At 36.9% G+C, this 22,760-nt stretch overlaps 2 protein-coding genes across 2 annotated transcripts in view; one reads left to right on the top strand and one right to left on the bottom strand.

Annotated features, from left to right (window-relative positions):
* Positions 1 to 685: 685 nt before the first annotated feature.
* Positions 686 to 11,986, top strand: bbs1 (Bardet-Biedl syndrome 1). Its single transcript, XM_073824803.1, has 17 exons — positions 686 to 834; positions 1,126 to 1,202; positions 1,288 to 1,322; positions 3,537 to 3,809; positions 4,159 to 4,205; positions 4,308 to 4,346; positions 5,024 to 5,096; positions 5,185 to 5,316; positions 5,488 to 5,594; positions 8,340 to 8,460; positions 8,543 to 8,701; positions 8,797 to 8,866; positions 8,961 to 9,119; positions 11,024 to 11,157; positions 11,244 to 11,378; positions 11,492 to 11,578; positions 11,657 to 11,986. Exons 1-17 carry the CDS (start codon positions 803 to 805, stop codon positions 11,741 to 11,743), a joined length of 1,767 nt encoding a protein of 588 aa, XP_073680904.1. The 5' UTR covers positions 686 to 802; the 3' UTR covers positions 11,744 to 11,986.
* A 113-nt stretch (positions 11,987 to 12,099) lies between these two features.
* Positions 12,100 to 22,760, bottom strand: part of LOC141291987 (calpain-1 catalytic subunit) — a 17,374-nt gene continuing 6,713 nt past the window's right edge. The window contains exons 2-12 of the mRNA XM_073823971.1: positions 22,494 to 22,505; positions 22,078 to 22,328; positions 18,776 to 18,815; positions 18,616 to 18,681; positions 18,476 to 18,533; positions 17,122 to 17,186; positions 16,939 to 17,007; positions 16,530 to 16,608; positions 15,334 to 15,450; positions 15,149 to 15,207; positions 12,100 to 14,237 (exon numbers count right to left, since the gene is read on the bottom strand). Coding sequence (XP_073680072.1) covers positions 14,211 to 14,237; positions 15,149 to 15,207; positions 15,334 to 15,450; positions 16,530 to 16,608; positions 16,939 to 17,007; positions 17,122 to 17,186; positions 18,476 to 18,533; positions 18,616 to 18,681; positions 18,776 to 18,815; positions 22,078 to 22,328; positions 22,494 to 22,505 — 843 coding nt within the window. The 3' untranslated portion in view covers positions 12,100 to 14,210. The remainder of the gene's footprint in view (positions 14,238 to 15,148; positions 15,208 to 15,333; positions 15,451 to 16,529; positions 16,609 to 16,938; positions 17,008 to 17,121; positions 17,187 to 18,475; positions 18,534 to 18,615; positions 18,682 to 18,775; positions 18,816 to 22,077; positions 22,329 to 22,493; positions 22,506 to 22,760) is intronic.

Raw genomic sequence — 22,760 nt, 5'->3', positions numbered from 1 at the left:
AGAGCTTTAATTTCATTGTTTTGTATGTATTATACAATAATATGGTTATAATTTGAATGTGCAAATATATGATAATTTTTTTTATGTTTTGGAAAGAAGTCTCTCTAGTCCTTTATTTGATAAAAAAGTGAAAGTAAAAAGTGGATAGCTCATCTAAAAACGAAAATTCTGTCATTAATTACTCACCCTCATGTTGTTCCAAACCCGAAAGACCTTCGTTCATCTTCAGAACACAAATAAAGATATTTTTGATGAAATCCGAGAGCTTTCTGAGCCTTTATAAGACACATTCAAGGCCCAGAATGGTAGTAAATACACAGAGAATACTTTTTTGTGAAAAAAGAGACTTCATTCGACGTTTTCTTCTCTTGTCAATTGCATACATCGTGGTACTCTTGTAAATGGTGGTGGTGAAAACAGACCCAGAAGAGAGGAAATCATTGAATAAAGCTGTTATTTTTGTTTTCTTTGCTCACAAACAGTATTCTCATAGCTTCATAAGATTACAACGTTTCTGGGCCTTGAACGTGGTAGTTGTGTTGCTGTCTATGCTGGGTCAGAAAGCTCTCAGATTTTATTTTTAGGTGAACTATCTCTTTAAAATGGTCTGAAAACACGGAACTATTTGTTAATATGACCTATTCCTGGCGGAAGCGGTTCGATGTAGCGCATTTAAGCTCTCTCGCTAGAGTGGTTGCCATAGGAACGAGGAAAGCCAATCTGAGGATTATAGCAGACAGTCCTAACAGTTTATCACAGCCAAAAATCACTAATAAAGAGCGTTTGAAATATCAAAGCCGTCATGTCCTCTGTTTCCCAGGAGCTGAAAGACACGTGAGTAGTTATATACAAATTCATGAGGCGTTCTCTCGAAAATATCGCCTTAAATAACGATTGGCGTTAGCATGTTGATATAGCATATAGCAGTGAATTTTACAGTGTAAATCAGTTGTTTTATAATAGCAGTAGAGCTTATGTTTTGACGCAGCTAACGTTACTCTTATTTGCCCAAATATGGCGGCATAGCAATACAACAAAGTGTTGTTGAGTGTATTCGAACCCAGTGAATAGAAATTAATTTTAAATGATCGTTTGAAGTAATAAGTCTTCCCTGTGCTCTTGCAGTTCGGTTGCCAGCTCCAAATGGCTTGATGCTCACTATGACCCAGTTGCCAATCTATACACCTTTTCTTCTTGCATTGGTGAGTCACTGTTGCACATGTACATGTCTGCGGTTAACATTCGTCTACAGTCTCAACAGCTCATACTTCCTGTTATTTTTCACAGCTCTTTCAGATTTGCACGGAGATGGTGAGAATAAGGTGAGATGGTGTGATGATGTGAATGTGCACATGTAGTGTACTTTCTATCTTGAAAGTATATTTAAAAACAGACAAAAAAAAAAAAAAAAAACAGAGAACATATAATGTTCATAAAAGCCATTTTAAAGAGAGTATACTTTCATGACTATTTCCTAGTGCACATTTAAAAAAAGTGAACTAGTACGGTGATGGAAATGTTTTTACCCCTGGTTAATTTGTATATTTGCCCACTGACAAAGAAATTATCAGTCTATAATTTGATGGTAGGTTTGTTAATTTAACAGTGAGAGACAGAATAACAACAGAAAAACGCATTTCTAAAATGTTATAAATTGATTTCCCTTTTAATGAGTGAAATAAGTATTTGATCCCCTATCAATCAGCATGATTTCTGGCTCCCATGTGTCTTTTACACAGGTAAGGAGCTGAGATTAGGAGAACTCTCTTAAAGGGAGTGCTCCTAATCTCAGTTTGTTACCTGTATAAAAGACACCAGTCCAAAGAAGCAATCAGTCAATTAGATTCCAAACTCTCCACCATGGCCAAGACTAAAGAGCTGTCCAAGGATGTCAGGAACAAGATGTTATACCTACACAAGGCTGGAATGGGCTACAAGATCATCGCCAAGCAGCTTGGTGAGAAGGTGACAACAGTTGGTGCGATTATTTGGGGCAGCCGTGGCCTAATGGTTAGAGAGTCGGACTTGTAACCCAAAGGTTGCAGGTTCGAGTCTCAGGTCCGGCAGGGATTGTAGGTGGGGGGAGTGAATGTACAGCACTCTCTCCACCCTCAATACCACGACTGAGGTGAGTCCCTTGAGCAAGGCACCGATCCCCCAACAGCTCCCCGGGCGCCGCAGCAATGGCTGCCCACTGCTCTGGGTGTGTGTTCACGGTTTGTGTGTGTGTTCACTACTGTGTGTGTGCACTTGGATGGGTTAAATGCAGAGCACAAATTCCTAGTATGGGTCACCATACTTGGCCTCCCTTCACCTCCTTTCCTTTCCTTTCCTTTTATTTGCAAATGGAAGGAACACAAAATAACTGTCAATCTCCCTCGGTCTGGGGCTCCATGCAACCTTGTGGAGTTTCAATGATCATGAGAACGGTGAGGAATCAGCCCAGAACTACACGGGAGGATTTTGTCAATGATCTCAAAGCAGCTAGGCCTTAGTCACCAAGAAAACAATTGGTAACACACTGCACTGTGAAGGACTGAAATCCTGCTGCACCCACAAGGTCCCCCTGCTCAAGAAAGCACATGTACAGACCCATCTAAAGCTTGCCTGTGAACATCTCAATGATTCAGAGGAGAACTGGGTGGTCAGATGAGACCAAAATCAAGCTCTTTGGCATCAACTCAACTCCCCGTGCTTGGAGGAGGAGGAATGCTGCCTATGACCCCAAGAACACCATCCCCACCGTCAAACATGGAGGTGGAAACATGCTTTGGGGATGTTTTTCTGTTAAGGGGACAGGACAACTGCACCACATCAAAGGGACGATGGACAGGGCCATGTACCATCAAACCTTTCCTCAGCCAGGGCATTGAAAATGGGTTGTAGAAGGGTATTCCAGCATGACTATGACCCAAAACACATGTCCAAGGCGACAAAGAAGTAGCTCAAGAAGAAGCACATTAAGGTTCTGGAGTGGCCTAGCCAGTCTCCAGACCTTAATTCCATAGAAATCTGTGAATGGAGCTGAAGGTTTGAGTTGCCAAACGTCAGCCTCGAAAACTTAATGACTTGGAGAGGATCTGCAAAGAGGAGGGGGACAAAATCCCTCCTGAGATGTGGGCAAACCTGGTGGCCAACTACAAGAAACATCTGACCTCTGTGATTGCCAACAAGGGTTTTGCCACCAAGTACTAAGACATGTTTTGCAAAGTCAAATACTTATTTCACTTATACTTTTTTGAAATGCGTTTTCCTGCATTTTGTTGTTATTCTGTCTCTCACTGCTTGAATAAACCTACCATTACAATTATAAACTGATTATTTCTTTGTTACTGGGCAAACATACAAAATCAGCAGGGGATCAAATATTTTTTTTCCTCACTGTAATTTAGCACCTTTAAAGCAGCTTCTCAAGGCACTTTACATAAACAAACAGATAAAAACTTCGCTTTGTTCCAAAGTTCAAGCTTGGTCATCAATTAATGTCAACTGGCAATAAACAGTCATTGTAAGAGTCATGTCTGTGTGTTTACCAGCTGGTGGTGGGTGATCTTGGCACAGGAGTGTGTAACATGAAGCTAAAGGTGTACCATGGCACTGGTCTTTTGAGTGAAAGCACCCTGCTGGACCTGCCCACTGGCCTGGTATCTTTCCTCATGGACCTGCATGAGCCACGAACACCAGCCATCGCTGTGGCCTCTGGTCCCTTCATCTACGTCTACAAGAACCTGAGGCCCTACTTCAAATTCACTTTGCCAAGTCTGGAGGTAAACCCTCTGGAGCAGGATGTCTGGAGTCAGGCCAAGGAGGTGAGCTGTTCTTCATCTTAAACACTAAGGCCCGGTTTCACAGACAAGGCTTAAGCCTAGTCCTAGACTAAAATGTAAGTCTGAGCTGTTTGAACTGAAAGAAACTTGCACTGACTGATCTTAAAATATATCAGTGTCTTTGTTTTGTCTCAAGATGCACACCAGTAATGTTTTTTTCTAAGCATGTTTATAAAAATTACTTAAATATCCTAATTGAACTATCTGCTAATCCTGGCTTAGTCTAAGCCCTGTCTGTGAAACCGGGCCTAAATCTTACATTCAGCTCTATGCATTATGTCCTATGTGAGGCTGTCATGTCTCTTCATTGTGGTTTCAATCTACCACTTAGGACATGATTGATCCAATGACGCTTAAAGAGATGCTAGAAGGTTTAAGGTGAGTTACTGTCTGTACTGTATTTCATTGTCTAGACCCAATGCATTGAATGTCTTGTAAAATACAGCATGATACAACACTTTATTAATTCTTCTTGAACAGGGACAAAGCTGAAATTCCACTCTCTGTCAGATCACTACGGTAAAACATCTTCCTCTCTTAACTTTATCAGTGTATTATTATTTTAACTGTCCCCCTGTTATTATTTTAACAAATACACACATTTTTAAAATCAATTAGTATATATACAGTTGAGGTCAAAAGTTTCCATACACCTTGCAGAATCTGCAAAATGTTAATTATTTTGCCAAAATAAGAGGGATCATACAAAATGCATGGATTTTTTTTTTTTTTAGTACGGACCTGATGTTTTTGGGATCCATCTTTTCACACTGAGGACAACTGAGGGACTCATGCAACTATTACAGAAGGTTCAAATGCAAACGGGGTCGAAAACGTTTTGAATTTGAAAATCGGTGAAAATTTAACTTATTTTGTGTATCTTCTGTAGCATCTGAAAAAAAAATGATATTTAGGCAAAGTAAGAAAAATGCATACAACTTAATTCTGTTCAAAAGTTTTCACCCACCAGCTCTTAATGCATCGTGTTTCCTTCTGAAGCATCAGTGAGCATTTGAACCTTCTGTAAAAGTTGCAAATGATTCTCTCAGTTGTCCTCAGTGTGGAAAGATGGATCTCATCTAACAACATAGTATTAAGAATCAAATGTATGTAAACTTTTGGACCCATGCAGCTGCGATATTATTATTATTTTTTTTATCTGATAATTCATTGCATCTCTTATGTAAATTATTCAGGTTCCTCATGCTTGAGCCACATGAAATGGAGAATTTCGTTCTTCTTCACAAAGAACAGCCTATACGTAGACAGGTGCCGTTATATACATATATGCAATTCACTCACATAGACAAACAAAACAAATGCACTAACAGGGCTTTTGTCTTTTTGTTTGTCTCAGACAGTCATTACCTGTATAGGGACATTGAAGAAGAACATGGCAGATGAGGATGCAGTTAGCTGCCTAGTCATTGGCACAGAGAACGGTGATGTTTACATATTAGATCCAGAGGCCTTTACCATCCTCTACAAGGTCGGCACATTCATACCTGCCTCATATGTACTTGTTACTGCACATACAATATTCTGCTGTTAGCTTTTGGCTTTATTCCTCTTAAGTATCATCAGAATATACGTGACTTACTTTACATGTACCAAATTGAGCTGATTTCCTCAAAAGAATGAACTGTGTGTGTGTTTTCAGATGTCGCTACCTAGTACACCTACCTTAATGGACGTGACAGGACAGTTTGATGTGGAGTTCCGTATCACTGTGGCCTGTCACAATGGAAACATCTACATATTACGCAGGTAACTGAGTGAATTGCTACAGGGTTCGTACAAGGTGCTTGAATTTGACTTTTTTGAAATGTAAGGCCTGGATAAGCACATATCTTTTGAATAAAAAAAAAAACATTTTTTTGCCTATTTCAGTTAATGTCATTAAACTATCTAGCTTAACCAGTGGTACTGACAGTGTTGTATAAACATGGCTGAAGACGCAAAAAGAGGAATAGATAAACCAAATCAATTGAGCGAGTCATTTAAGCTGGAACCGCTCCTATTGAACTTGTGACTTCTTTTCATTTCAAGAGATTCACTAACAACAGATCAAATTATAAAGGGTTATTCATTTTCGAATTTTGACATCGCTTGTAATGATTTCAAAAACCATTGCGTCGCAACATGATTTACTGTTTCAAAGCGCTCCAATCAGATCACGTGAGTTCGTGATCCGCACTCTGGGTCCTGATCTGAAATGATGGTTCATGAATAATTTGATTTAGATTAGGACTTCTGAGTGGGTTTGCAAATCATTTGGCTTAGATCAGAACTTTGTGTATTGCGAATAAACTGATTTAGATTGGAACCTTAAGTGGTGTATCATGAATCATTTGATTTTGATCGGAACTTTGCTTGCCGCAAATCATTTGATTCAGATCGGGACTTCAGAGTGGGTTCTTGAATCATTCTGCGAATTGAATGATTTGTGATCCACACTCTGGGTCCTGATCTGAAATTATGGTTTATGAATCATTTGATTTAGATCAGGACTTTGGCGGGGGTTTGCAAATCATTTGACTTAGATCAGATCTTTGCGTATCGCAAATAAATTGATTTATATCGGAACCTCAAGTCATGTTTTGCGAATTATTTGATTTTGATCGGAACTACGTGTATCAAGAATCATTTGATTCAGATCGGGTCTTCGGAGCGGGTTCCTGAATCATTCCGTAAATTAAATGATTCGTGATTTGTGCTCCGAGTCCTGATCTAAAAGGATGGTTTGCAAATCATTTTATTTAGATCAGGACTTCGGAGCACGTTTGCTAATCATTTGACTTCGATCTGAACTTTGTGTATTGTGAATAAACTGATTTAGATTGGAACCTCAACTCACGTATTGCGAATCATTTGATTTTGATCGGAACTTCGCTTACCCCAAATCATTTGATTCAGATCAGGACTTTGGAGTGGGTTCTTGAATCATTCCCCGAATTGAATAATTTGTGATCCGCACTCTGGGTCTTGATCTGCAATGATGGTTCATGAATCATTTGATTTAGATCAGGACTTTGGCGGGGCTTTGCAAATTATTTGACTTGGATCAGATCTTTGCGTATCGCAAATAAATTTATTTAGATCGGAACCTCAAGTCATGTTTTGCAAATCATTTGATTTTGATCGGAACTACGTGTATCAAGAATCATTTGATTCAGATCGGGTCTTCGGAGCGGGTTCCTGAATCATTCCGTAAATTAAATGATTCGTGATTTGTGCTCTGAGTCCTGATCTAAAAGGATGGTTCGCAAATCATTTTATTTAGATCAGGACTTCGGAGCGGGTTCCTAAATCATTTGACTTAAATCGGAACTTTGCGTATCACAAATAAATTGATTTAGATCAGGACCTCAAGTGCCGCATCGCAAATCATTTTATTTAAATCGGAAATTTGGAGTGGATTCTTGAATCTTTTGCTTTAGATTGGAACCTAGGAGCGCAGATCGCAAACCATTTGATTCAGATCGGGACTTCGTAGCGGTTTTGCAATTCTTTGTTCACTTACACAGTAGAAAACATCAAACCATAAGTTTACAGTATCTGCATTAAGCCTGTTGCTAGTTATTTGAATATTTTATTAGGAGAAACAAGGCTTTGCAGAATCATTTGAAACAATTGCTTCATAAAATGAATCTTAAACAACTCAAAAGAGAAGAATTTGCTGAGAAGATTTGCCCTGCCCACGATCGTTCACACCAGCAATGCAGGTGTTTTGTAGTTGGATGTAAAAGTGAACATAATAGTCTTCATTTTTCTCCCTACATCAGAGCCACTGAGGACGCAGTGGATTAGTTTTGTTTTTGATGGTAACATGCCACCAAGTACGCAAAAAACGGAAAGAGGGGAGAGTGAGAAGTAGCTCATTATGATTTAAAGAGACACGCACTGAAACGGGGCACTGTAAACAGCTGTCGTTTTACACAACCATTGAGGAATTTTCACCAAAGTGTGTTGCAGACATTTTATAAAGATCCTAAAGAATCATACCAACTTGAGGAAAATGGGCATTCAGATGATCTGTATAATCTAGGTGTAATAATAATCTGCTTAGACTAGTATTTATTATGTTAGCCATCTAATTTGTTTTCTTCTAGACTGGGCATAACTGTTATAACTGTTGGCATACAAAAATGTAAACTGGCCAAATGTGAATTAGAAAAGTGAGACTGATTATCTATTGGATAACTGTTAGTTGGTCAAACTAGTTCTTAAGAACTAGTCTTGAAATAGTGGCTGTGTTTATGCAACTGGCCCCAGGTTTTTATGGGCAGGGCACGCAAAATTTCATCAGACATTGCAACACATGACATGACATCATGATCTGTAAAAAAATATACAATATACTTCATCTTCCTGCAGTGCTTTTTTGCATGAGCTTGCATTTCAAGTTTCCAGCATTCGCATGCATATAAATGGTCAATAGAGCAAAAACATGATTTTGTAACATGATAGCATGTTAAAAGGCCATTTTTTTAAATTCTTTTTGTGTTAAAGGGATTCCCAGAAGCCCAAGTACTGCATTGAGCTGTCTTCTCACCCAGTGGGTCTAGTGAGGATGGGAAAGAATGTAGTTGTAGGATGTACTCATGAGACGCTGCATGGTTACACTCAAAAGGTATGATAAATGAATCCATATCTGTCACACAATAATGCCTCCAGAAATGATAATTCTAATTATCATATAAAATGTCCTGTAGGGGAAGAAACTGTGGACAGCTTATTTGCCAGCCCCTGTTACCACCATGGCGCTGATGGACCTTCCCACACGAGGTTTCCAGGCCGTACTGGTGGGTCTGGCCAACTGTGAAGTACACATGTACCGAGACAAAAACCTAATCGGCACCATTAAGACACCAGTAAGAACCATTTTGAATTAAAACCCAAGGACATTTTTGGAATCATAAGATGTTCTTGTTATCATCATCAGAGAATTTGATTTGTGTCTTGACAGGATGTAGTGACAAGCATTTGTTTTGGGCGTTATGGACGAGAAGACGGCACTCTGATAATGACCACTAAAGGTAGTAAAGCATGTTACGTGGTATATAAAGCAGTTAAGGGTTTATAATGTTGAACATAAAGCTTTAAAAATGTCTTAAACGGTATGTGATCCAGGAGGAGGTTTGATTGTGAAGATCCTCAAGAGGACAGCCGTGTTTGATGACAGGGACTCGGCCCCTGGACCTCCAATAGCCCAGAGCATTCGTCTGAATGTGCCTAAGAAGACCAAGCTCTACGTGGACCAGACTTTGAGAGAGCGCGAAAATGCAGTTGGTTAGTGATGCACCAAAGTAAATTTTGTTCACGAAAAACCTAAGTTGAACTTGAAGTTTTAATTTAGCCGAAAACTGAAACCGTAAAAAATAAAGTTTTGGTAATTAGGGGTTCTGAAACCCAATTATAATCAGCAATCTTCACGTAAAACTGATCGTGCAGACCAAATCGTAAGTCGTAAAGATTTGAAACTTGGGGGGATGGTAGTACTTACACTGCTGGCAAAGTCACCAAGGCTCGCCCTAATCGGCTTGAAGGGGGGCGCTACAGCGATCAGAAGTACAAAATCACCTAAACCGTCAGTCATAGGCTCAAGTGTCTTATGTTGTTGGAATCTTTAGCTCACAAAATTTTTGGGTTTTGGATTTTTTGCAAAACTTACTTTTGCGAACTAGTCCTAGGTTTTTTGCCTGATCTGAACCAAACCAGTGCAGCAAGATTCTCTGGAGAGTGAATATCAATAATTATCAAAAAAAAAAATCAAACTTTTAACTCTGTTGCAAAGGGACACCAAAACATTAGAAAAGGTCAGGGCCACTTTTAGTAAAATGCCTATAACTCCTAAATGGAATGAGATATCTTCGCCAATCTCAGGACACTTGTGTAAGAGCTCAATCTGAGGTCGCATGACAAAAATCGCAGATCTTGGCCACTTTGTGGCGCCATAAGAGGTAAAAACCATAAAAAAGGCTATACCTACACAACCATTTGTCCTATCAACATGGAAATTACTGAGCACAGTCTTGGTCCAAAGTGCCACAAGTGTTTATAAGGAACTTTGCATATCTCAAAACACATGGCTGTCATTGGCAGATGAAATTTGAGCACCTATTAGACATGGTTAACGGAGGCTGATCGGAACGAAACTTGGTGGGCCTGTTTGACTCATGACCAAGAAATCAGCCACGGGGGTCACATTGCGTTTTTCATAGGTGTAAACATTTTTTTACACATACACACGATATTCGTATGATATGATAGAACTCCTCATTCCAGACAATTTTGATTTTGACCACTGCTGTCAATCAAATCGTTGTTAAATGAGTAAGAAGATGTAAAAACTTACTTTTGCAAACTAGTCGTAGGTTTTTTGCAATGATTCTGGATTCTGTATCTGGAGTACAATTCTCTGGACTCTCTAGGTCAATAATTATCAAAACATTTTGAAAATTACCCTGTAATGGTGTTGTTTAGAAAAGGGGGCAGTCCGAATTTACCCAAAATACTATAAAGCCTAAAAGAAAACTCAAAACTTCACAAAACCTTTTGAGCACATGCAAGATTCTAAACAAGCATGCAAGGTTTTAAGGAGATCGGACCACAGCTGACAATGTAACACTATAAACAAAACATATTTCTATGGCAAATTACCTGGATTTGCAAAAAAAGGCTTGCTAAATAAGGTCTTTTTTTTCATATGTGCTTAAATGCCTTAAAGTGCTTGAACCCCAGTAATTAATGGGTCAGAAATTAACTTCTCCATTAAGGGGCAATATTTGCAATATTATGACAAAAATCATTAATATAGATAATAGCTGTTTATATTCTAATAAGGATTATTATCAATATAGAAACAATATAAAACATTTTAGTTTAGTTTTGGGCACGTCACATTTTGGCTTCATGTCGGTCCATGACGTTAGCCAAGGTCTAGCACAAGTTATGCAAAAAACTCACGTTATTTGCCCCTCGTCTTGAATTTATAGGGCATTTTTGGTGGCATTTCTGCCACAAGCCTGTTTATTTCTGACCAAATAGAATTTAAACAAAAAACAATTCTTTTAAATTGTAATATTTTACAATATTGCTATTTTACTATATTTTTCACCAAATAAAGTAAATAAAGCCAAAACCTGAAAGTTATATATAAGACCGTTGTTGTTGTTTTTTTTTTTTCTATATAGCCATGCACCGAGCTTTTCAGATGGACCTGAGCAGGCTGCGTCTCGCTGCAGCACGGGCCTACGTCAAAGTCCTGGAGTCCAGTCTCACGCCCATGTCGGCAAGCCTGACCGAGCCGCTGAAGATGAACGCTGTGGTGAGTTGTGCAATTCTGAATGTGCTAACAAGATGACACCGGATGGCCGATACCAATCTCAACTTCTTCTTCCCGTTTCTGCAAAGGTACAAGGGTTGGGCCCATCTTTCAAGCTCACGCTGAACATCCAGAACACTGCAGCGTCCCGTCCTGTCATGAACCTAGCCATTAGTTTTCTGTACAATGAAAATTTGTACAGCATGAGAACAGCCTTTTTCAAGGTGACCTCAGCTGAGTTTCATACGCACTTTTCACTTGATGCAAGATTTTTTTGAATGTGTAGTTGTTGAAGTTAAAGCAATTTAAAGCTATTGATGAATTGTTGTGTCTTTAGGTCCCCCTGCTGGTTCCAGGGCTGAATTACCCCATTGACACTTTCGTGGAGTGCTTGAGTGACAAAGGCATCTCTGACATAATCAAAGTGAGATTATCATTGATAATAAAATATGTAAAATCAATGAAGTCAAGTAGTTGTTTGATGTTACGTTTCTGATTTCAGGTGTTTGTGCTGAGGGAAGGAAAGAGTGCTCCTCTCCTTACCGCCCACATCAACATGCCTGTTAGTGAAGGACTTGCACTGAACTGAGAGCGAGTCGCACACGTCTAGCTGAGTGTCACAGGCATCTTAAACTCTTGCTGTGTTCCTAGCAGCAGTTAGGCTTCTCCACAGAGCTGTTTGCAATGGAGAGCTTTTCATCACAGGAGTTCAGAGAAGCTTGCGCTGGCCGTAGAGCCGGTGCTTCCTGTAGCTTAGATCAGGATTGAGAGAGGTGTGTCTTTACAGGTAATACCGCTGTATCTTTTAATGGCTAGTGACTGGCGCAAAAGCCGCTCCATAGGTCATATAGTGTGGCTGTAAGAGACGTTCTGATGTTTATTAGTTGTAGTCATGTATATTTGCATGTAAATGCATACTTATTCTTGACGTAATGATCACACACATTTTATAACGTAATTGTGAGGTTTTATTGACTCACGTTTGTATAATATATTAAGAATCATTGCATAAATAAGGCAAAGTCAAGGCAAGTGGTAAGAAAAAGATTATTCACTAATTTGAAAAGCACACACAGATGAAAGCACGCAAGGCACAAAGGTTAAAGGTCACAGATGATCTCGTATAAGGGCAGCACAAAGCTGTGGACAACTGACTCTTCGCTAAGCCCGATACTGAGCAATACTGCCTTAGCAACTTCTCCATATTATCAGAAATTCTGTCATTATTACTCACACTCATGTCATTCTAAATCTGTAAGACCTGTTCATCTTCAGAATACAAACCAAGATATATTTGATGAAATCCAAGAGCAGAGTGGAAGCCTTTCTTATTTGAACCAGAATATGCATTTTACGTCAGAACGCCGGCTCCTGCGTCAGCAGCACCACATCGAAGACTGACATGGAACAAAAATTGTTGAATAAAGTTATTTTTGTTTTCTTTGCACACAAAAAGTATTTTCATAGCTTCATAATATTATGGTTGAACCACTGACGTCACATGGACTATTTTAACAAAATGTCCTTACTACCTTTCTGGGCCTTGAACATGGTAGTTGTGCTACTGTCTGTGGAGGGTCAGAAACAGTGTTGCCAAGTCCAGTTGGGACTTGGTCCGCGGGTTGAAGCGACCCCAAAAACTAATATTTAGCCTGTGGAATGCTAATTTTACTAGGGGAACCCTGCCTAAAAAAATTGTATTTTACCCCCCAGAATGCAATTTTTAATGGGCGACCACCTCAAAACATGGTTGGGCTACTTTTGGGCTAGTTTTGAGTAGCAATTGGCCGGGTTTTGTTATGAAAACCTGGCAATCCAGGGGCCTCATTTATAAAACTTTCTTACGCACTGATTTGATCTTAGAGTGTTCGTACGATCAAATCCACGTCAAAGTACAGATTTATAAAAACCATCTTTGACGTGGAAAAGTACTTATCTCCACGTCAGATTCCAGCTTGGCGTACGACCGTTTCCTTGTGGTAATGCCTGGTATTGCAGATAGTTCAGCCTCACTATAATTTGATTTCTTGCGCTTCTTTTTACTTGCCATTGTCACAGAGTTTTTGATTTAGGAATGAGCTCATTTTATATGTTAATTAATTAAGCAGGGGCGTTTCGACGGCGGAACATTCAGCTGCACACAATTCCACGATCATTTGTGATTTATAACAGAATGACTGGCGTACGCATGGATTTCGTGGTACGTTCGTTTTCTCTGAATCGCTCTTACGATCAAATCAGAAAAGTTCTTAGATAAAATCAAGGATGGTTTCTACGCAAGTCTTTATAAATGAGGCCCCTGGTCAGAAAGCTCTTGGATTTGATAAAAAATATCTTAATTTGTGTTCTGAAGATGAACAAAGGTCTTACGGGTTTGGAATGACATGAGGGTACGTAATTAATTACAGAATTTTCATTTTTGGGTCAAGCTTAGAGAAAGGTCAGTTCATTCTCTTTCTATTTCACAGTTATTGATTCACAGTTATCACTCTTACTTTTAAGCTACAGTGGCGTAAGTTCAAATGTTCTTTGGCTCAGATACTTTTTTTGTCAACAATAAATAATGCTTACATGCATGTAAACTTTATATACACTACCGTTCAAAAGTTTGAGGCTGGTATTATTTTTTAAGCATTTTTGGATGAAGTCTATTTATTTGACAAAAAAATAAAGAAAACAGTAATATTCTGAAATATTATTAAAATTTAAACTGTTTTATATTTTGAAACACTTTTACAATTTATTGTATCCTTACTAAATAGAAAGTATTAATTTCTTTTGAAAAAACCCAAAACCCCAAACTTTTGAAATGTACTATAAACGAAAATCAGGTTCACTGCTTTTTGGAGTATATTCTATTGGATGTTGCATCTCGATGTTTGCTTTCCTTTCCTTTCATGCTAAATGAAAACTGCATCGTGCCATATAGCTAAAAGTTCCTGTTCCTTATTATCAGTCAGATACCCACTTCATAAATAATACTGAGGTTACAGCAGGCATGTAGTAGTAGAAGAAGATTAGAGACAGAGGAAGCACTGAGGAAGAGGAATATCCATCTAAGTAAACATAGTGAGGGTGATCCACTATTAGAAGAGAGGAAGAAAACAAAAGGGAGGGAAACGTTGCAGAAAGACAAAGCATTTGCTATTGAAATTTTAATTATTAAAGGATTAGTTCACTTTCAGAATGAAAATTTCCTGATAATTTACTTACCCCAATGTCATCCAAGATGTTCATGTCTTTCTTTCTTCAGTCACAAAGAAATGAAGGTTTTGGAGGAAAACATTCAAGGATTTTGACTTCATTGGGGATCAGCTGGTTGAAGGTCCAAATTGCAGTTTCAACACAGCTTCAAAGGGCTCTACACAATCCCAGACGAGAAAAAGGGTCTTACCTAACAAAACGATCGTCATTTTCTTAAAAAGATCAATATACTTTTTAACCACAAATGCTCATCTTGCATTAGCTTTGGAATAACACATTACATAATCACGTTGGAAAAGTCACATGTGATTAGTTCTTCGTCTGTATACTTCGGTTTAGAAAGGTAGGGTAAGGCGAAAAACAATCTCATTTTCTCCTCGAACTTCAAAATCGTCCAACATCGTTGTTTTACTTTTTTTTGTAAGGGGCGTTTGACTCTCTTTGCATCTTCGCCTTGTAAACACTGGGTTGGTACTTCCGCCTACATCATGTGTGAGGTCGAGCTAGTGTAAGATGAGCATTTGTGGCTAAAAAGAATATAAATTTGTATTTTCTTAGAAAATGACCAATCGTTTTGCTAGATAAAACCTTTAGTTCTTGTGTAGAGCCCCTTGAAGCTGCAAAGAAACTGCAATTTGGATCTTCAACTTGTTGGCTCCCATTGAAATCCACTATATCGAGAAAAACCCTGGAATGTTTTCTTCAAAAACCTTAATTGGGGGTGAGCAAATCATCAGGAAATTTTCATTCTGGAAGTGAACTTCTCCTGTAATGACCAGTTAAGACCAACCTGGTTGAAGCTGAGGGATACCAATCCATCTTCATCAGAGTCCATTGTTTTAAACGTTTCTGTTGGAATAAAAAGTGAACTCTAACTGTAGTCCTATCTTGTCTTATTGCCACACTGAATTTCAGCAGGTTTGGTAATTACACTGTAATTATGTAAAGATGGTGTTTTTTACTTGGCACACTTACTGAACATGGTCTCCAGGCGGATCAGACAGGACACAAAGCTATCGAAGTCCACGTTGAGGTCTGGCTTTGAGTAGCGCAGGATTATCAGCTGGAACAAGTTGTTGGTCAACTTGAAACCTTACAGAAGGTATAAATTCAAAAAGTCTGCATAAACATAATATACCACAGTAATTATTGATGTTGTGATATTTACCAAATAAAGACAATTCTGTCATTATTATTCACCCTCATGTCATTCCAAACCCTTAAGACCCTTAATTTTGTTCATCTTTGGAACACGAATTAAGATATTTTTGATGAAATTAGAGAGCTTTCTGACCCTGCATAGACAGCGACGCAACTGACATGTTCAAGGCCCAGAAAGATAGTAAGGACATTGTTAAAATAGTCCATGTGACATCAGAGGTTCATCCTTAATTTTATGAAGCTACGAGACTACTTTTTGTGAACGAGATGAACGAAGGTCTTATGGTGCGTTCACACCGCCCCAACCGTCATGCGTCAGTTGCGGCAAGATTACATGTAAAGTCAATGGTTGAGTCCGTCAGCGGTCCGTCAGGGGCTCTGCGTTGCGTTGGGTCCGTTGGATCCGTCGACTTTTCAAGCGTTACCTGCGTTTCAAGCGTCAACGCAGCCAACGCAAGCAACGCAGAAGTTCAGCTAGTTGAACTTTTGACGGACTTAACGCACTTGACGCAGTGCGTCAACCAATCAGAGCGTCTCACTGTAGCGACGTCACCACACGTATCTTGAATGAAGCGGGAGCAGAAAAAAATATCGTTTTCAACAATGGAAGACAAGCTTATTGTAGCCGTCTGCAATCGCAGAGAACTGTATGATCCGTCCTCGTTTTTGTATAAAGACAGGAATGTCTATTTAATAAATAAAGCCAAGCCACTCTCTCGATACGATCCGCCATAGTTCAGAAAGTCCAGCGAGGAAGCCCCTACCACGTGATCTTTTTTGCTCAACGCACATGCGTTGCCGGACGTGTGCGGTGTGAACGCACCAAAAAGCAAGCGTTGCAATCTTCAACGTACATGCGTCAAACTAGATGCGTTAGGAGCGTTGCCTGACGCAGACAAAGTGTGCGGTGTGAACGCACCATTACAGATTTGGAACAACATGAGGTTGAATAATAATGACAGAATTTTCATTTTTGGGTGCACTATCCCTTTTTTGTATGTGGCAGATACCTGCTGATTCTAGTGCCAGACGCATTTCATAAGAGCTCATTGTGCCAGACTTGTCCAAGTCAAACTTCCTAAACACTTCCTAGTATTTATTGGGGGAAAAAGGAAAAGAAAAAAAAGTGACTGTCAACATCTGTACTACCAATTTTAACATCATTGCTCTAGTCTTCTGTTTCACATGATCCTTCAGAAATCATTCTAATATGCCGATTTGCTGCTCAAGAAACATTTCTTATAATTATCAATGCTAAAAAGAGTTTAAAAGTTGTCTTTACTGACTCGTTTGATCAATTTAATGCACCCTTGCTAAATGAAAGTAAAAATCTTGTCGACTCCAAACTTTTAAACAGTAGTGTTTGTCTAACATTTATATATATACACCATAAAGCAAGCATAAAATGCTGCCACTGACAAGATATCGTTTGATCTTCTCCCAGAGCACATGGAAGTCTGTCAGTCCCAGTTTTGCGGTGCCAGTTGTCTTCATAGCAGGTCAAGGTTTGACCAAGACTTCAAAGCATACTATTTACAGTATCACATATAAATATGGATAACAAATGCTAAAATTCTTGAGTGTGGAGTCTTTAAAGGATACATCCATAAGATTTATCATGCCTCGACAAGCTTCTTTGTCAAATCCATCTGTCTTTATATCTTTATCTGTAAGAAGAACAATCATAAGAACATTTTAAACTTCACTTGGCTCTTTTAAAGGAGTAGTTCACTTCCAGAACAAAAATGTACAGATAATGTACTCACCCCGTTGTCAGCCAAGATGTTCGTGCCTTTTTTTCTTCAGTTGTGAAGAAATTATGTTTTTTGAGGAAAACCTTTCAGGATTTCTCTCCATATAATGGACTTCTATGGTGCCCCAGAGTTTGAACTTCCAAAATGCAGTTTAAACGCAGCTTCAAGGGGCTCTAAACAATCCCAGATGAGGAAGAAGGATGTTATCTAGTGAAACGATTGGTTATTTTTTAAACAAACTGACAATCCGGGTCAATACAGTTAGGGTATGTCAAAAAACTCCCATCTCGTTTTCGTCTTCAACTTCAAAATCGCCCTACGAAACTGTTTTACCTTTGCATTGTAAAGGGTGTTTGATCTTCTTCTTCTTTGTATGTTCAATTTGTAAACACTTGGTCAGTACTTCTGCAGAAATGTAGGATGATTTTGAAGTTGGGGAAGAAAACGAGATGAGATTTTTTCCACATACCCTAACTGCATCACAGAGACTACACGTGCGCATCGCAGAGATGAGACAAGACGAGCATTTGAGGTTAAAAAGTATAAAAATTGTTAATTTGTTTCGAAAATAACTGATCGTTTCACTAGATAAGACCCTTCTTCCTCGTCTGGGATTGTTTGGAGCCCTTTTAAACATTGCGTTTAAACTGCATTTTGGAAGTTCAAACTTGGGGGCACCATAGAAGTCCACTACATGGAGAGAAATCCTGAAATGTTTTCCTCAAAAAACAATTTCTTTACGACTGAAGAAAGAAAGACATGAACATCTTGTATGACAAGGGGGTGAGTACATTATCTGTACATTTTTGTTCTGAAAGTGAACTACTCCTTTAAAGGAATATTTCATGCTAAAGGCATAGTTTACCCAAAAATGATAATTTTGTCATTACTCACCCTCATGTTGTTCCAAACCCCTAAAGACCTTTGCCTTGAATGTGGCAAGACTATTACTGTCTATGGAGGGTTGGAAAGCTCTTGGATTTAATCAAAAATATTTTCATTTGTGGTCTGAAGATGAATGAAGGACTTGTTTGTTTGGAACCACATGACGATGAGTAATTAATGACAGAATTTTCATTATTGGGTGAACTATCCCTTTAAATATGACTACATTTGCAGCATATGCAGAACATTGTCAATTACCACAAAACATAATTGTGAAACCTGTGAAATTTGCTTTATTTGTCTGTAAACACACTCACGTTTGCCAACAACTCGGTTGAGAATCATCTGGAGTTTTAACACGTTGATCTCCATTTCCTGTAAACCAGAGTGAACGAGTCAATTAAGCTGTTGGGCAATACAGCAACACATGAACTCCTCCCACTTCCTGCTGTCTTACCGGTCCTGCCAGCTTTGCAAAAAGTGCCTTGAAGCCCGCGTCAATGTCGCTTTCCTGGAGCGCAGGCTGCCATAGAAACAACACATTATTCAGCAGCAAAACATCCCAGGATGCATCTGTGTGCAGTACTGTTGAAAACCTGGTTCACAGGGAAACTTACCTCCTCTGGTACATCTGCTGAAATTTCATCATCTAGCTCTCTATAGAAAGAAAACAGATTTATCTTTTTTCTCTCTGCTCTGTTTCAATTTGTGGAATTTTTATAGCTTTTATTCATAAATAATTTAATATATATTACTGCTTTGCTCAATATGTATATATTAGTGCTATCAAATTGATTAGTCACCATGCAAAATAAAAGTCTGTGTTTACATAACGTGTGTGTACTGTGTACATATATATGTATGTAAATACGTATTGTAAATATATAACAAAAATGATATATATATATATATATATATATATATTTATATTTGTATCTAATATAAATCATATAATATGTATATCCATATACTATGATGTGTTTCTTAAATATAAACGGGTATGTATTTATATTAGGGGTGGGCATAGATTAATTTTTTTAATCTAGATTAATCTAGATTAAATCTTGGAATTAATCTAGATTAATCTAGATTAAAATGGCTAATTTGAATTCTGCTGAAGGCATTCAGAATATGTGTGCTACCCAAATAATGACTTAAAGTCTTTGAGAATGGATCATAAAGCTCATAAAGCTGTTCTATGATAATTTGTTGATGAAAATAAATTGTTCAATAAGATGTACTGTTTACTAACTAACTAACAATGAAATTATTTTTTCTACCTATTAGATTGTTTTTTTTTTTAACATCAACACCTACCCAACCCTAAATTTAGCCCTTACTGTAATAAAAAAACAGTATTATTGTTGTACAGTGTGATAAAAATATACATCTACGTATGTATATCTATGGTAGCCAGTGTTTCCCCTACGTTTCCATTACTTCTACGTTCATGTTACACCGTGCTTTTATTTTGACAGGTTGCCGTGAAGTTTCTGTGTATACAGTATGATATGATGCTAGTTTTCTCAAATGAAACGGTAAAAGTGACACTCACAGCAGTTTTGGAGATTGAGTTTATCTGTTCATGTGAGATGAAAATGCCAAAAATTACCGGGAGCGTCACGTGTGTTTCAGTATGCGTGTAGTAAAAGCTCGTCTCCATCATTCATACATACAGCTAGGCAAACGGAACATACCGGATTCATATTAAAACGGTCTTTTTGCATTTCAGTTTTCACATACACTAGTCCATATCGCGATTTGAATTAAGTGACAGACCAACATTTGATTTATGAATCCAAAAAACGACGAATTTACGTGCCATTTCGCTATAGTAGATTCGGTTTTTATGAATGGAGGACGACGCGATCCCGTCTGTGTTTTGGCGGAGGAGACTTAAACGCGCGACCATATTCTACAGTCTTCGGTATACATCCGCGTTAAACTATCAAGGTGAAAGTCATCATAGCTTGCGTATTTTAGACCCAGCTCCCAACCCAAATTTGAGAATAGATTAACGGCGATATTTTTTTTATCGCACGATAAGAGTCTCACGTTAACGCAGCACGTTAACGCCGATAACGGCCCACCACTAATTTATATATTATGTAAACGGTTATTGTTTATTTTTATTTTGGATGCAAATAATCAAATTGAATTTATTTGACAGCACTAATAGAATATATAATAACTTTTTTATATTTCTAAATATTTGAACATGAATGCATTATATATATTAACAGATGCGTTATATATGTATATTACAAATTAACATTTTATAATAATATAACTTATATACACTTATACATATATAGCTTAAGTAAAATTCAGTTTGAAAAAATGTAATTGTATTTATATTTCTAATATAAATACAAACATTACATTCAAACAATATTTAAAATATGTATTAATGTTCTGTAAAAATATTACAATAACTAAATTCAATCAAATTTTTATTTATTGATATTTATAACAATTTTGACTATTTATAAATGCTCTGTAAAAATATTAACCAAATGAGAAATTTTTCAGTTGTTCATATCTCTGAACATTTTAAATATGTATTAATGCTCCATTAAAAATATTGAATAAAATGTTAATTTATTCATATTTATAACAATTTTGAATATTTATTAATGCTCTCTAAAAATATTATATTAACCAAATTCAAACTAATTGTCATTTATTTTTATTGCTATTATTTTGAATATTTATAAATACACCATTAAAAACATTATATTAACCAAATTCAAACACATTTTTAATTATTCATATTGCTAATCATTTGGAATATTTATTAATGCTCCATTATTATATTAAACAACTTCAAAGTGGCATTTATTTATTTTATAAACATTTATTATTTAAAATATTTTTTTAAATATATTAAATTTGAACAATTTTTATTAATTTATATTGCTAATCACTTTCAATACTTCAATAACCTAATTCAATTAAATGTCAATTTATTCATATTTCTAACAAGTTTGAATATTTATTAATGCTATGTAAGAACAATATATTAACCAAATTCGACCAAATTTTAATGTATTCATATAACCATTTTAAATATTTATTAATGCTCCATTAAAAACATTATATTAACCAAATTCAATCAAAATTGTAATTATTTATTATGCAAATAATTTTGAATATTTATTAATGCTCCATTAAAAATATTATATTAAACAACTTCAAATTGGCATTTATTTATTTTATTTCATTAACCATTTATTAATGCTTCACTAAAAATATTTTTTTATTTTATTATATTGCTATTTGAATACTTATTAATGCCCTGTAAAAAATAATATATTAACCAAATTTAATACATTTTTCATTTATTCATATTTCTACCAGTTTTGCATATTTATTAATGCTCTGTAAGAATATTATATTAACCAATTTTTTTTTTTTAATTTTTCATATCTAACAATTTTGAATATTTATTAATTCTCCATTAAAAAATATTATATTGAGCAAAAAATTTAAACTAATTGTCATTTATTTATATCTCTAATCATTTTGAATATTTATTAATGTTCCATTAAAAATTGCACAAAATCAAAAATTTAATTATACATATTTCTAACCATTACGAATATGCATTAAATTCATGCATCAATTAAAAACATTATATTAACTAAATAAAAAAAGTATTCATATTGCTGATCATTTTGAATATTTATTAATGCTTCATTAAAAATATTATATAAAATTGGAACACATTTTCATTTATGTATATTGCTAATCATTTTAAATACTTATTAATGCTGTAAAAATCTGTCAAAAATAATAGATTAACCACATTCAATTAAATGTCCATTTAATCATATTTCTAACAATTTATAATATTAATATCATATATATTAATGCTCTGTTTGAAAAAATAAACATTTATTCTCAAACAGTCACTCACTGTGAGTCAGCAGCCTTTTCTGAGAACACCCTCAGCACAAAGTCTCCTTCTTTCTGAGGCTCAAAGGTGGAGGGGACGATGATATATTCCCCCGCTGGCAGGCAGAAACGTGAGCTCACCTCTCGAAGGTTGATGAAGAGCTCGGACCGAGCACTGGACGTGTGGGAGAGGAAGAAATCCCGCTTCAGATGCACACCCACCCGGCCCAGATACTGACAGGAGAGGAGGTTCAGATCACAACACACACTATACTGTATGCATTCTCAGCTAACTGACCATGTGCAGGATCTCTCAGTGCTGCGCATCCTAAACTAACAACCAATCTGAAGTTCAAGCACTAACCTGACTGATAACAAATGGTTTACCGATGTTAAACAAAGCTGGTGAGTTTCATTTATCTGGCACACATCTCATACCTCGTCAGGGACCTGTAAGATTCAGAAATAAAGTTTAGAAACATTACTAATTAAAAATAAATATGCATATGCAAACAGAGTCACTTTTTTAGCAACCCATAATGTCATTTATGGGGAACAATGGGGGTAGTTGTCACACTTTTTAGTGAATATTTCTCAAAGTGGGTTTATTTATTTATTTATTTTTAACTCTGTATGAAACATATCTTAAAGCCATTTAAGTGTGACAGAGTTCGTACAGATACTGTAAAAGAAAATACCAGGATT

Source organism: Garra rufa, chromosome 19 (genome assembly GCF_049309525.1).
Source record: "Garra rufa chromosome 19, GarRuf1.0, whole genome shotgun sequence".
NCBI classification, from domain to species: Eukaryota; Metazoa; Chordata; class Actinopteri; order Cypriniformes; family Cyprinidae; genus Garra; species Garra rufa.
This window is presented reverse-complemented; position numbering and strand designations above follow the sequence as displayed.

What these genes read in the sequence shown, in the direction of transcription:
- bbs1 (XM_073824803.1), top strand. Translation starts at nt 803, where the DNA reads ATGTCCTCTGTTTCCCAGGAGCTGAAAGACAC. An exon ending in AACATCTACATATTACGCAG is followed by an intron (nt 5,595 to 8,339) that starts GTAACTGAGTGA and finishes TTTGTGTTAAAG; the next exon opens with GGATTCCCAGAAGCCCAAGT. An exon ending in TCGGCACCATTAAGACACCA is followed by an intron (nt 8,702 to 8,796) that starts GTAAGAACCATT and finishes GTGTCTTGACAG; the next exon opens with GATGTAGTGACAAGCATTTG.